The sequence below is a fragment of the Gymnoscopelus microlampas genome, assembly GCF_963454915.1.
Source record: "Gymnoscopelus microlampas genome assembly, chromosome: 16".
Classification (NCBI taxonomy): domain Eukaryota; kingdom Metazoa; phylum Chordata; class Actinopteri; order Myctophiformes; family Myctophidae; genus Gymnoscopelus; species Gymnoscopelus microlampas.
This window is the reverse complement of record NC_139953.1, coordinates 34836079-34850000: the sequence shown is the minus strand read 5'-3', so window position 1 is coordinate 34850000 and position 13922 is coordinate 34836079. Positions and strand designations below refer to the sequence as shown.

At 43.1% G+C, this 13922-nt stretch overlaps 1 protein-coding gene across 1 annotated transcript in view; it reads left to right on the top strand.

Annotated features, from left to right (window-relative positions):
- The first annotated feature begins 3237 nt into the window (after window positions 1–3237).
- LOC311063657 (protein rapunzel-like) overlaps window positions 3238–13922 on the top strand; it is a 68238-nt gene continuing 57553 nt past the window's right edge. The window contains exon 1 of the mRNA XM_084083187.1: window positions 3238–4546. Within this exon, the coding sequence (XP_083939313.1) occupies window positions 3532–4215 (684 nt within the window). The 5' untranslated portion in view covers window positions 3238–3531 and the 3' untranslated portion in view covers window positions 4216–4546. The remainder of the gene's footprint in view (window positions 4547–13922) is intronic.

Sequence of the window (13922 nt, the reverse complement as noted above, 5' to 3'; positions counted from 1 at the left end):
TTCAACCTTTTCTGGATCAGGGCCCACTTGACAATCTCAGGGGTGTTCGCAGCCCACCCATCTCACCACTTAGTGTTAAGTGGTCAGATGGGTAGGCCGCGTTCATTTTCAGAGCATGTTTATTTTAATGATCACTCAATCGATTTTGTTATGGATTGGATTGATATAATGGAAACTAATGTTTTCCTTTTCAGAAGAGTGGTATAAATGTGGTCTCGAGTGCAGGAGGCAGGAGACCTCAGGTCTCCTCCTTAGAATCCCAGTCCAGGTAACTGAAGTTATGGATTGCAGCATTAACCACTTGAACCCCAGCATCCATATTCTGGGGGGAACATTCGGCGGAAATAGCTGACCTACAAGCTCAAAATGCCTCCCGTTGCGGCAGACATTTCACAACTTGAGCGCAGCAAAGGGCAATGTTGACTGTGAAATGGTTATGTGTCCACACAACGTCACAACGTGACGTGTTGTGAGCTTGTAAATCCGCTATTCCTGGCGAAGAGATATGGGTTAGAAGGAAACAAGAGAAGACCAAGTACAGTTGCAACTCGGGTCTGTTTCACTATAAGACTAGAGGGTTTAAGTGGTTACCGTAATAACACATTTGACATCCTCAAAGGCTTAATATCCCTGAACATTGGTTTAAAATATTTAGACATATCTAAAGACATATGAGATCTACATTTTCCAGGCCAAAACAACTAGGGGACAAAACAGTGAAGACATTACTTGTCCCAGTCTGTGTAGAAGATGTTGCTATTAAGGAGAACCAGGCTGAAAGGGTAGCCTCCTCCTCCTCCTCCTCGGCCCACATGAAGCTCTCTCCTCCTGCTCCCATCTGGTGCAACACACTCCACTCTTCTGGTGCCTAAATAAACAGTTAAATGTTCCCCATTGAGACACTCATTGTAGTGTTTAAAAGAAACTCTTTACTTCCATTGTGGAATGAAAGTTTTGATGCAGTGGTTTTCAAAGTGAGGGCCGCCAGGGGGCACCCAATTTGCCCCAATTGAATGTCATTGTCAATAATGTTTGAACATTTTGAAAATAGCTGATCGATAAGCTCACAAAGTGTCAGCCATTTAAGCTTTTTTAAATTGTTTTTTAAGACATTTCCCAATAGGGGAGCCACAGGCTAGGGCTATGTGACATGGACATATTTAGGAACAACTGTGTTAATGGACCCCTTGTGTACAATATCAGAGTTTTTAGTGTGCTGCATGTATTTGAAGGCAAAACCGATGACCACCATTAATGACAACACTGTACCTGCATCAGCCCAGCACACATGCTTGTTGTCAGTGTCCAGGGTCAGCCCTGTGGGCAGACCGAGACCGTCCTTCACCAACACCCTTCTGTTGTGACTCTGCACAGTGCAGCTCTCTATCCTCGGGGCATCATGGTTCCACTCTGTCCAGTACAGCTTTCTAGGGGTTAAAAAGAAATAACGATTTAACCCATTAAGACCAAAATGCCTTCTAAATCAGTAGTTCTCACACTTTCAAGATTTTTCAAAAATAGCAGATGTACAAGTCCGCAGCGCGGCACGAAGTGACGTGCTGTGAGCTTGTATATCTGCTATTTTTTGAACAGCCAAAATCTAAAAGGACACAGAAGCTTTCCTGGTTTGGTGGTTTTAATGGGTTAATTACAGAAGGAGAGTTGAAGTCCTTTTTTAGATGAGACATCAACACACTATGGACTATTATGGAACCGGTCTGGCTTAAACAAAGCAGGAAGGAATGAAAAGTATTTACAAATATTTAAATTCAGTCTCAAACAAATGTTCCCATTTTTCCTCAGCTACTGTACCCTTTTCTCTACTTTTTTCTTCAATTATTTTCCAGTTGATTCCTTCATTTAGACACTTTCCACTGTTCATTTTAAAGTCCTCTTAGATATCTGTATATTTTGTTCATCGCAAATAATATTGTTGCTTAACTTCCCCATTAGACAATAAAACCTCAAACTTACATTTAAACTGTGTAAATCATTAAAATAAAACACTGGATTAAATATTTGATTGGTACCACTTTAGAATAACTATACATTATAACTAGTTAGATCATTCACAAAGTGTTAATGAGTTATCAATGTCTTGTTGAATGTTTGTTAATAGTAGACAACTTCCAGTACAAGTAGACCCTCTCTACTGCCAACTCCTCTACTATCATCAGTACTACTGGAAAAGGCAACACCAGGCCCTCTGTAGATACTGTAGGCTATTTTCGAAACATAACATTTCAAATAATTTATAACAACATAAATCTGGCATAAAATGTTTCAGATGGGGTCAATTTACAGAATACAGGACTCTTGCCAAAATATGGGGATGTCGTATTTATAGCAGACATTATACTGCCTATTGTCGTATTAAGCTTGTGTGGGCTACAAATGTGCATTCCCATTAGATAATAATGAGTATAGAAACTGAATGTGCAAAACAGAGCAGTGGAAATTACGCCATCACATCACACCTATGACACCCTGTGAGGTGTCATATAGGACTACTGTAAGGGCACCACATTTGGTCAACAACAAAAAATGCAATAAGGAACAAATCCACACAGCACATATCTACACACATAGCACCCCTACCTCAATACTGAAACACTGGCACATGACACTTTGCATATTAAGACTGCACACACACTGTGTGTGTGTCTGTGTGTGTGTGTGTGTGTGTGTGTGTGTGTGTGTGTGTGTGTGTGTGTGTGTGTGTGTGTGTCTGTGTGTGTGTCTGTGTGTGTGTCTGTGTGTGTGTGTGTGTGTGTGTGTGTGTGTGTGTGTGTGTGTGTGTGTGTGTGTGTGTGTGTGTGTGTGTGTGTGTGTGTGTGTGTGTGTGTGTGTGTAAGTAAATATATTTACACATACTGCACTGTCCAATATCTATATCAGCAAACTTTACTCGCACATTTGCAAGTAAAGTAGGCCTACTTCCATATATCTGTGGAAGTAAAGTACGGTATATGCATGTACAAGTGATTTATTCAGTTATGGCTTAGGCAGCGTTTCATGGTTTAGGTTGTGACTTCTCTTCACACCTATTTTTGTGTGTCTGTAACATCCGGTGCAGATGCAGTATCTGTGGTGAGGGAGAGAAGAAGACTAATGCTAGATCAAATCAACGTCAGTATGTTATTACACTGTGGTGCTTCCTGCACAGTGCCACACTGCAGCCTCTGCTGGAGTCACCCCAGCCCACTCACATCCACAAAGGTGTGCACCTTCTGCACTTTGTGGCTGTCATTTGGAAACTGTGGTGCAACGGGCACACACACATATTATAGTCAAGAAATATTATGGCTTAAGCGTCGCTGAATTCGTTTCCGAGCAGGGATTGGTGGGAAGAAGAAGAGTCTATCGAGATTTGGACTTTGGAGAGGGAGGTGAAGAGACACTTAAAAGGCATCATCTTGTCCGGGACCAAACCCTTACTTATTCTGAAAACAAAAGACTTCTTTGTGATCTTCAAAAGAATAATTTTTATACATCCATATTGACATCGCTGCGTAGTGACTTAGTGCCACCATGTCAGAGGAGATCATTGATGATGATAGGGCCAAGCTGAAGCAGGGCCTGGTAAAAGTACTGGAATGTGTGGCCACCATCTCTTCCGCAGCAGCCGTGGTGAACCCTATTTTCGGTTTGGCTGGCTCTCTTATCCGGGTGGTGCTGCACCACGTGGACGACGAAGACATCCGCACGCTGAAGCGCGAGTTCGGCACGGTCAACCGTGCCCTGGACGAGCTGTCCCAGCAGAACCGCGGCGCCTTGTTGCAGATCAAGAAGGAAACCGTAGATGGCCAGTACTCCAACGTGGAGGGGAACCTGCAGAACCAATTCCGGAAGTTCATGGAGATGGTGGAGGCACAGCCCGAGCACCGGGAGCGCAAGAAGATCAACTTTGAGGCGAGCTACAGCAACGACCTCGGCGACCAGAACTTGCACTCCCTCTACGAGGGTGTGGTAGGCAAACGTAAACTCTTCAGCCAACCAATCCTGGAAGTGTACCTCAAGCACTCGCAGGGCGACCGCCCCGCCATGGAGCGTCTCTGCACCCGTCTCACGTACCTCTTCTGCATCGGCCTCATCGCCTTCATGGGCTACGCTGCCATCATTGGAGATGATGAAGAAGGCCTGAAGGAGGAATGGGCCGAGAAGATGGAGGATGTGCAGGAGAAGATGCAGGAGGCTCTGCAGAGGTGCAATTGAGGAGAAGGAGACAAAATCCCACCTCTGCTACCTGTCGACATGTTGATGTTTAAGACTTTATCCACATCCCCATCGATCCCTCCAGATTCCTTCTGCTTCTTCTGCCCTAACTGAGTACTGGGGGCATGCACCCACACTCACCAGAAGAAAACTACAGTATGTGCATTTGACCTATTAATCTGTCTGTCTGCATATTGTCACTGTCGGTTGGAAACCTTTGTTTGTCCAAAACCGTTACTTTTCAGGAAATGGAAAAAAACAATTAATTGGTTAAATATATATTTAAAGAAACACACTTAACCACTTTTACTTTCAAAATCATTAACAAATAGTGTATCTACAAGCTCACCATGTGTTGTCTATTTCAACTACTTTTGCACAAGACTCTTTATATGACAAAACAGGCCATAAAACATGGAGTTTCTACCAGACTGTGACGATGTGTAGACAGTTTATGAAGTGTTATTTTGTATTCATTGATAAACAGTTACAGTATGTGTCACAGTGTTGAATCCTAAGGTGGCAAAAAATACATGAGAAAATACACAGTACGCATTCAACACCAACAAGAACATTGGGCCAACTGAAAGGCACTCAGGGGCAGACTGGAGTCAACAATCTGCCTGGGTATGTGTTATTGTTATACTGTGTATAAAAAATGTCATAAAGTAATCAATCAGCAGATCAGTCTGTCTATCAAATAAATACAAAATAAAGACCCCTAGCATGATAGTCTGTTTTGCAAACCACTGTATTGTACTGCACAGGCTTATGAAACTATCTCATATTTTGATCCTACTTGTTTTTATTTCACTCTGTGGGAGGACACTGATGACAAACATATATATTTTTTAAATATTAAAAAGAGAGAAGTATGACTAAGATACAGAAGCCTGAAGGAGGCGGCATCTGCTTTCCAAAATGTTGATGTTTTTTATTGTTCTCTAAGTCCTCAATAAACATTTGGCATCTACAGGTACGTGTATGCAGTGACTCTTTGTTGTATTTAGTGTTTTTACCGTTGATCGGAAGTCAAACCTGCGACACACTGTCAAACCGGATTACCATGAAAAAAAAAGGTATGCACCTGGACCGCTAGGCCAGCGGGCGCCCATATTTGTCATTTTTATACATAAAAATAAAGTATAGTGAAAGCACATCAGCTGATCAGTCATGCTAAATACAAACTAAAGAACTAAAGGGCCCCATCATGATAGCCTATGGGCCAGACCGATAGTATTGTACGGCTACAGCAGCACATGCTTATGAAACCCTCTTCTATTTCACTTCTTGTTTTCGTTCACTCTAACCGATGACAAAAAGATAAAAAAAGAGAGAAGTAGGACTAAGTTACGGAAGTGGTAAATCGTTATCATCAACTTCATGTTGAAATCCAATAGACCTTGGCATTTGGTGTCAATCTTTGAAGGCACAAAGACCAAATGCAAGGGCAGCAAGGCCAAGTTTTAGGGAGGATTTTATTTGTGATACATAGTATAACTGTCAGTGAAATAAACAAATGAAAAGCTGTTTATTTTCTACAATATATTGGTATTTGCAATTTACAAGTATTTGTACAAACTACAATAAGTCAAAAGTTCATACACACTCAGCCCTGGTCTAATCAGAGTCACTGGTCCCATTTGAAGATGGACATGGGGAGGGAGTAAGGGGGATTTGAGAATTCAGAATCTCAACCAAAGACACTTGTGTTATGTCTAAAAAACATAAACAGGAAAGTCGATATGGATTTCACCCAAAAAAAATCAAAAAGGTCAAAAGGTCATAAGGCCAAACTGAGGGGCCACGGTGGCAGTCTCAGGCCCAGGGACCCATGGACTTGATCTGGCCCTGGTTGTAGGTACCTGATTTAAAATCTTATCAGTACCAAATTGTTGCAGAGTTAATCCACTAGATGGTGCTGTAGGACACAAGTTATAGGCCTTCAGTCATGGTAAAGTCAGTCCCTTTCAGACCCTTTTTAAAATAACAACATTAAAGGAGCACTTCATCCATTTTCAAACTTATATTCATATTATAAGATATAAGACGCTGTTTACTTGCTCTGCATCTCAGAGGTGGGCTGTGGGCATGCAGTTACTACATAATCAATGGTAATTTCTAAAATATTTCAAACCTTTTTTTGCAAGATCAATGGCATCTATTTCAGCAGTTAACTTTCCAGGAAGTGAAAGGCTGTAGTTCCCATTAGCTTGGAATCCCAAATGATGACATCATTGGTAGTCAGGTTTTCAAACTGTCCACAGCTCACCTTTTAGACACAGAGTGAGTAGAAATGTCTCCATAAGACCATTAGTGAGGACCAATTATATGAAGATAGGTTGAAAATGGGTGACGTGTTCCTTTAAATCACTGCATTGTAAAAGCCATTAAGTAACTGCATGTTGGCATTTAAGAAGAGTCTGAAACGTGCGAGAAAGTTAGATTCATCGAAAAGATGTGTAATTTCAAAATGTTTCCCTGATCAACACTGGATGTGTCATCTGTTTTATAGCTCCAGACAACACAACAACTGTGTGACTTTTCAACATGTTGCTGCTTAACATAAATTATGTTTTAAGTGTGGAAAAACCATACATCTTGTCTAAACTCTGTGTCTACTACACATCCTTTGTGTAGGCTATCTGACATAGCTGCTGTGCCGTTTCTATATTTTGCCATCCCCTTTAGTCAGGATTTTGTGTAATCAGTGTCATTAATTCAAATAATACCATATCATCGTAATATGTTGCATCAGCCTGCCCTAAGGCACTGAAAAACAAACTGTTATTTAAATGGCTGCAGCTCAGAGAAGCTGTCACTTCATAGGTCAGTGTTGAGTGTCAACACCATGAGATTTAGCTGGAACAGGTATAGGGATTACCTGTTTTTTGGACATGTGGTCTACTTTTCATTTGACCAGGCTGGGGAGTTCACCAGCACCTGTCAAGCTGATTCCCAGACAATGACCATTATGCCATACATTTCCACTGAGGCCAGACGCACAGGCTGAAGCCTATTCATCCATGTTTGTACGTCGTCGTCGTACGATGGTGTCGTGTGCCAAAAATAGCCAATGTGAATGTACAAGTTGACAATGCATCTGTGATCGGATTTCCTGGGGGGGGGGTGGGCGTAGGGGAGGTCAAACAGGGGTGAAGAATAGCATAGTACTGTTGTCCTGTCTGAAGCCCAGTAGCCTGTCATCTCCTCTATCCAGATGTGATTACATTTGCTAGATGCTTGGCCTCCCATATGGGGAATCCTCCAGGTGATTACAAAACTCTTGCAGGCCATGGCGTTGCTCTGCAAGAGGCTAGCTGTCAGTGTGTCTGTGCCCGGAGGTAATCTCGCAAACCACTCGACCGATCAGAGGCAAATGTCTTGTGCACAATTCCAGTAGGCCACGGAAGTACCTCCACAAATGTTTTATACTTTTTGAAATATTTAATTTGATAATGCAAGTCGATGGGGCTAGTTCGGATGGAAACCTTGCCCAGATGTTTAAGCATTGCAATGATGCGGACACAGCGACACGGAAACGTGTCCGCCTAACATTTTTGTTTTATAAGTAGATACATGTAATTGATATTGTGGATGGGGACACCACAGTATTTCTGTGGGTTATCATAATAGATTTGGCTACTTAGCCACACACATCACTAAAACCGGGAAAGTATCTGTCATTTTATATTTTCGCGTTGGCTATTCAAAAATAGCAGATATACAAGCTCACAGCGCGTCACTTAGTGCCGCGCTGCGAGCTTGTAAATCTGCTATTTTGTAATCAGAACCACTGATTTAGAAGGCATTTGTTGTATCGGCCTCAGGTCTTAAAGGGTTAAAGCCTTGACTGGGGTCCCCCCCTCTGCATCAAATCTCTTCAGCGAAAGAAATTGAAAGAAAAGCTCACAATGCATTGTGTTACGACGCGATGCAAGCTTGTACATTGGCTTTTCACCTATGCCCAGAATAGGGATACTTGGGTTAAAACAAAGGGGTGATACTTATGTTCTGTCTATAGTTCTGACTTTCATCAATCCTCTTTCTCCCGTCATCCGTGATCTGTGCAGCCCCCCCAGCTGCTTTGCTTGTTATGACCACATAGATGTTCCACCGCAGATCTTGGAAAGCCCCCCCCCCCTCCCCCCTGACAAATTCCGCCACGGCATCGCCGCAAGCAGAGCAACGATGTACAATCATTGTGAATGCTCTAAGTGGCTTGCACTCATCCACAAACAGAAGCCATGTAATTTCACAGCAATTAAAGTACCTCAGAGGGTTGGTGGTGGGAGGGGGAGATTGAAGGGGGGGGGGTCACAGAGGGGGTGAGAAGGGAGAGGGTCGGTGAGAGAAGAGAGCAGAGGGAGAGAGAGATGAGTGGTGGTGGGGGGGGGTAGACTGACGGCAGAGAAGAAGGGACAGATGTGGTAGGGATGATGATGGGCAAAGAGGGGAGGCGGGATGAAGGTGTGTTGGAGGCAGAATGGAGGGAAAGGAGAGAGGGGACGAGGGAAGACCAGAGGGGAGAAGGCAATGCATTAGACCACAGACCCCCATAACGGGTCCATTTGGTTCCATTTTGCACACTCTCAGAGTTACAGACCCCCAGGAGTCCATTTTATTCCAAACTATCAATAACACCACTTTGAGAACCACTGAGATATGGGAAGGAGTAGAGGTGAAAGAGAGAGAGGGGGTGGGGTGCGGGAGGGGGGGGGGGGTTCAGATAAGGAGAGAGAGGAAGCAGGGTCGCAGTTCATTGAGAGGGAGGGCAGTGATGTGAATCTGTGGTCTTCCACCGTCCAGTTCCACCGTCGCTCTCTTCATTATGGAAAGCAGCAACAACAATAAACACAGGAGCCTCTCTGTGTGATCACATCAACAACACTCTGGCTTACCATTAGCACGGAGGCCACATGGAGAACAGGAAGTTCAAGAGGACATGACATGACCTCACATGACTTTCTACGTTTTCTCCTCCTTACAGACAAGTTAAACCAGTATAATCCCATCCTGTGGGCCGGGGCCCACTGTTGGAGTCGTGATGATATTTCAAGTGGGCCCCAAAACAATTGTCAAAATGCAAAGATTTTAATTATAATATAACATTGATATCTAAAAAAAATGTCATAAAAAATCATGGTATTCTTTTCTTTAAAAGTTTGAAAAATTCGTTTTTATTGTGATACCGATAAATAAATAAAAACTTAAAGTATACCATCGTATATCAATTGAACACAATCAATTGATTTATTATAATTTATCATTCTTGGTCAAATGGGTGGAGCGGGGCGCAAACACTTTTGAGATTTTATTCCTTGGGCCCTGATCCCGAAAAGGTTGGGAACTGATGAGCTAAACCGTTTCTATGCCAGATTTGAGATAACAGATCAAAACAAAAACAACCCCGCCTCCTAGAGCTGTCATCACGGCGAATCCCCGAAGGCAAGATCAGGGTGACATCACACCACACCACAGCACACCGGGAGTAGTTGATACAGCGATCGATTCGATTGGTGCATGCGCGACAAGCATGAAGTCACCCTCTGGGACTCGGAGAGAGTGGAAAAAGCAAACCAAAAGCTGGATAGGGTGCTGAGCAGTGGTGTAAAGCAACTAAGTGTGTTTACTCAAGTACTGTACTTTTCTTTTGAACAATTTTGAGATACTTTTATTTTACTGGAGTTTTTCCAATTGTCTATACTTTTACTTCTACTCCGCTACATCTCAGAGGCAAATATTGTACTTTTACTCCACTACAATTATTAGATTTTTTTGGTTACGAGTTACTTTGCAGATATAAACTTACGTTATAAAACATACAATAACCACTTTAGCCCTATTTTAAACCTAGGCTATTTCAAAATAGCCGATTTACAAGCTCACAACGCGTCACGTTGTGAGCTTGTAGATCTCCTATTTTCAAACATTTTTAGTACTTTTACTTTTGATACTTTAAGTACATTTTGATACCAATACTTTTGTACTTTTACTCAAGTAGATTTAGAATTTCGGACTTTCACTTGTAGCAGAGTACTTCTACATTGCAGTATTGATACTTTTACTTAAGTAAAACATTTCAGTACTTTTTTCTCCACTGGTACCGAGAGTGACGTCACCACATTGCGGAATCAGTGGTGGCAAGGTTTTTCCAACAGGTTAACACACGTAAAGCAGCAGGGCCAGACGGGTTCCAGACTCAGGTGTTTAGAGCATGTGTGGTGATGCAGCTGTCAGGAGTATTCACAGAGATTTACATTAGATGCCTCTCTGAGGGTAGAGTCCCCTCTTGCTTCAAAGCAGCCACAATCATCCCAGTGCCGAAACAAAAACCCAAGGCAACTGGCTAAATGACTGGTGTCCCGTAGCACTCACCCCCATAGTGAGAAAATGCATGTCGAAGAGCTGTAGCAGGTTGCCACCCACCCTGGGCCCCCGGACTCTCTCTTTTCCCGGTGTTTCACCCAGGTCGACGTGGTTTTGAGGTTAGGTTTAGGCATAATTTCTGTGAGGTTAGGGTTAAGGTTAGGGTTAGGCATGGTGTTTGTGAGGTTAGGGTTAAGGTTAAGGTTAGGTTTTGGCATAGTGTTTGTGGGGTTATGGTATAGGGTTAAGGCTAGGTTTTGGCATAGTTTTTGTGAAGTTAAAGGTTAGGGTTTAGGCGCACCCTGGGCGACACACCAATGAAAGAGGGAGTCCCCTGGGCCCCCACCAGCTAACCTACCGTCAAAACAGATCTACAGATACCGACGATACCGTAGCACAACATAACACACCACTGACCGCACTCTCCCACCTGGAGAAGAGGAACCCCTATGTTAGAATGCTGTTCATATGGAGCTCAGCATTCAACACCATAAATCTCTACAGACTTAACACAAAGCTCAGGTACCTTGGCAACCCCAGCCTGTGCAGCTGAATCCTGGACCTTCGGTTGGAGCAATGCCAGCCCAGGTGGTGAGGATGGGCTCCAACACCTCTTCCCCATCTGACTCTCAACACATAGCCCCTCAGGGATGTGTTCTGAGCCCACTTCTCTACTCCTTGTACACCCACGACTACATGGCCAGGCCATGCACAATGCACATCTCTAACCTAATGGTCAGTTCACCGCTTGCAGATCGGCTAGTTTCACAGAATATTTGCCTATTTTCGCCGAACGTGCGCTCATTATGACATTCTGAGATAGGGACGATGGGGTTCATGTGGTTAAAGCTTTGTGGGTGGCTGTAAAACACTGGAGCCTGGTGAAATGATGCATCCAGAATAAAACAGTCACACGCAACAATAAAACTAAATTAAGGCTTTCCTGGCAAAATAAGAAAGTTCACCTTGGAAAAAATACACCCACAACCACTCTGAATCACAGAAGCATAAAACATGATTACTTGTACACACGACATGTACAGAATAAACCAACTATGACATATTACATAAAGAACATTGTGTACAAAATCCAAAATGGCCTCCTTCCACTTCCATAGTTGACCAACGTACAACATTGTCCAGGGTCATGTTGTTCCACTGCAATGATTACATGTGGTTATGTAATTACTCTGTGCTATGTTAAGTGGGCGAGAGAGTGGCCATCAAGCTCATTCTGTGAATGGAAAGTAGGGCCCTTCTTCATGCCAAAATAACTGGTGTTTACACAGCCTACCTCTTTCACAAATAAACCTAAAGTATCACTCATACTCTAGCTTCACATGCACGCCACATAATGTATGCCAAACAAGTCCAGCTGCGTCTTGGGATTTTGTGACAACCACACGCTATTATTGCAATATACAACTATACAAAAAGTTATTACTTTTTAATTTACTATGTAAACGTAACACACTACAGTATACTGTAGGTTCAGTCCCACTGCAGATCTGCAGGGTCCTGTTTAAGTGTCCTTGGGCAAGTCGCTGAACCCTAAACTTTTCATTCGATGCACATGACTCAGGATACATCTGGCGGCCGTCTGCGAGTGGAGGGAGTGACCGGGAATCAGAGGGTCACCGGTCCAAGCCTCGGCTCGCTCAGTGTACGCGTCGAAGTGTCCCTAAGCAAGACACTTGGCCCCTAACGGCTCCCTCTCCCCTTGCACTCACCAAGCGACCAGAAAATACTCTCTTTCCCTAAATGCTTGAAATTAATGCATTATGTAGGGTGACCAAATATTCAGCCCCTCAAACCAGGACCCTTAAGTCAAGTCGTGCACGGCCATTCATTCATGCGCACATGTATGTGCTGTATGCACCATAGGGGTTGCATACAGGCAACGACTGATTGACAAAAATCAGCCTCAGCATTGAATTCAGACCAGCAATGCATTTGTTCATGTTTTCCGATTGGTTAGGTGAGCATGTTTACATTGACAGAACATGATAAACGTCTATGCAACCACTGAAAACAGCGATGAGTGAAGTGAATGTTGACAATCAGGACATATTAGTGTTTTAGAGATATTTGTTGGGACTCGGGACAATCCCGGACAAACCGGGACGTCTGGTCACCCTACACGGCATACGCCTCACCTTCTGCACAGCACATCCACAGTGGTAAACAGATACAACTCAATAGACATGTTTAGTGTTAGAAAATCACAGCCTTTTTGTTCTCTCAGCAGTTGTTGCGTACACTCCCCGACGTGCTCGCCAACAATGCAAATAGCCACTGAATCGGATGATGAACTGAACTCAGAGGTTTGGGAACACAATGGTGACCGCGTGCACTCTGGGCCTCCTTGGAAAAGCAGAAGCTTGATATCCCAAAACAAACAGATTGTTTTTTCTAAAGACACCACGACTGCCAGGACGCCGGCGAGGTCCAGCCACTGGCCGCCATGACACCAGACCTCCCAGCCTCTCTCAGCCCTCCTCCCTCCCTCCAGTGGTGGAAGAAGTACTCACATGTACATGTACATGTAACCCGTATTCAAAATGTACTTAAGTAAAAGTACAAAAGTATCAGCATCAAAGTATACCAAAAGTAAAAGTGCTCATTGTGCAGACTGTCCCATTTCACAAGTTCAAAATGTGTAAAAAGATCTTTTGAAAATAGCCGATCTGACGCATTGTGAGCTTGCAGATCTGCTATTTTCAAAAGGGCGAAATATATACGGCTGAAGTGGTTAGTGTGTTTTGTACGGTAATAATAATCAAAATCTACAAAGTAACTAAAGTTTTCTCATAATTATAGTGGAGAAAAAGTACAATATTTTCCTCTGAGATGTAATGGAGTCTCTCTCTCTCTCTCTCCCTTTAAAACCCACGTTTTCTTTGCCAAAGCAAGTGTGACATAAAACTAAGAAAAGTATGTAAAATTAAAAGGAAACAAAGTAATGTGTAAACAGAGCTGAGCCTGTCACATTGCCACTTAGAAACAGAAACCAAGAAAATTGTGCATTTGATGTTAGAAATAGTTATATACTGTATACACAAGCAAATAACTTTTTCTCTCTCTCTCTCTCTCTCTCTCTCTCTCTCTCTCTGAAGACCCCCCCCCCCTCAATGTGTAAAGGGAAAAGACAGGCAATTGTCTTCGGGTCACTGTGGCTTTTGGTGCGACTGTTACTTTTGAACGGGTACAGTTCATCAGGGGTGGCAGTGGGGGCAGCTGATCCTACTGTATTTATAGTTAGGTTTATGTTTATGTTTGCATTCTGCTTATTTGTTTTATGCAAAGCACCCTGGGTTTCACTGCTGCATGCCTTGACT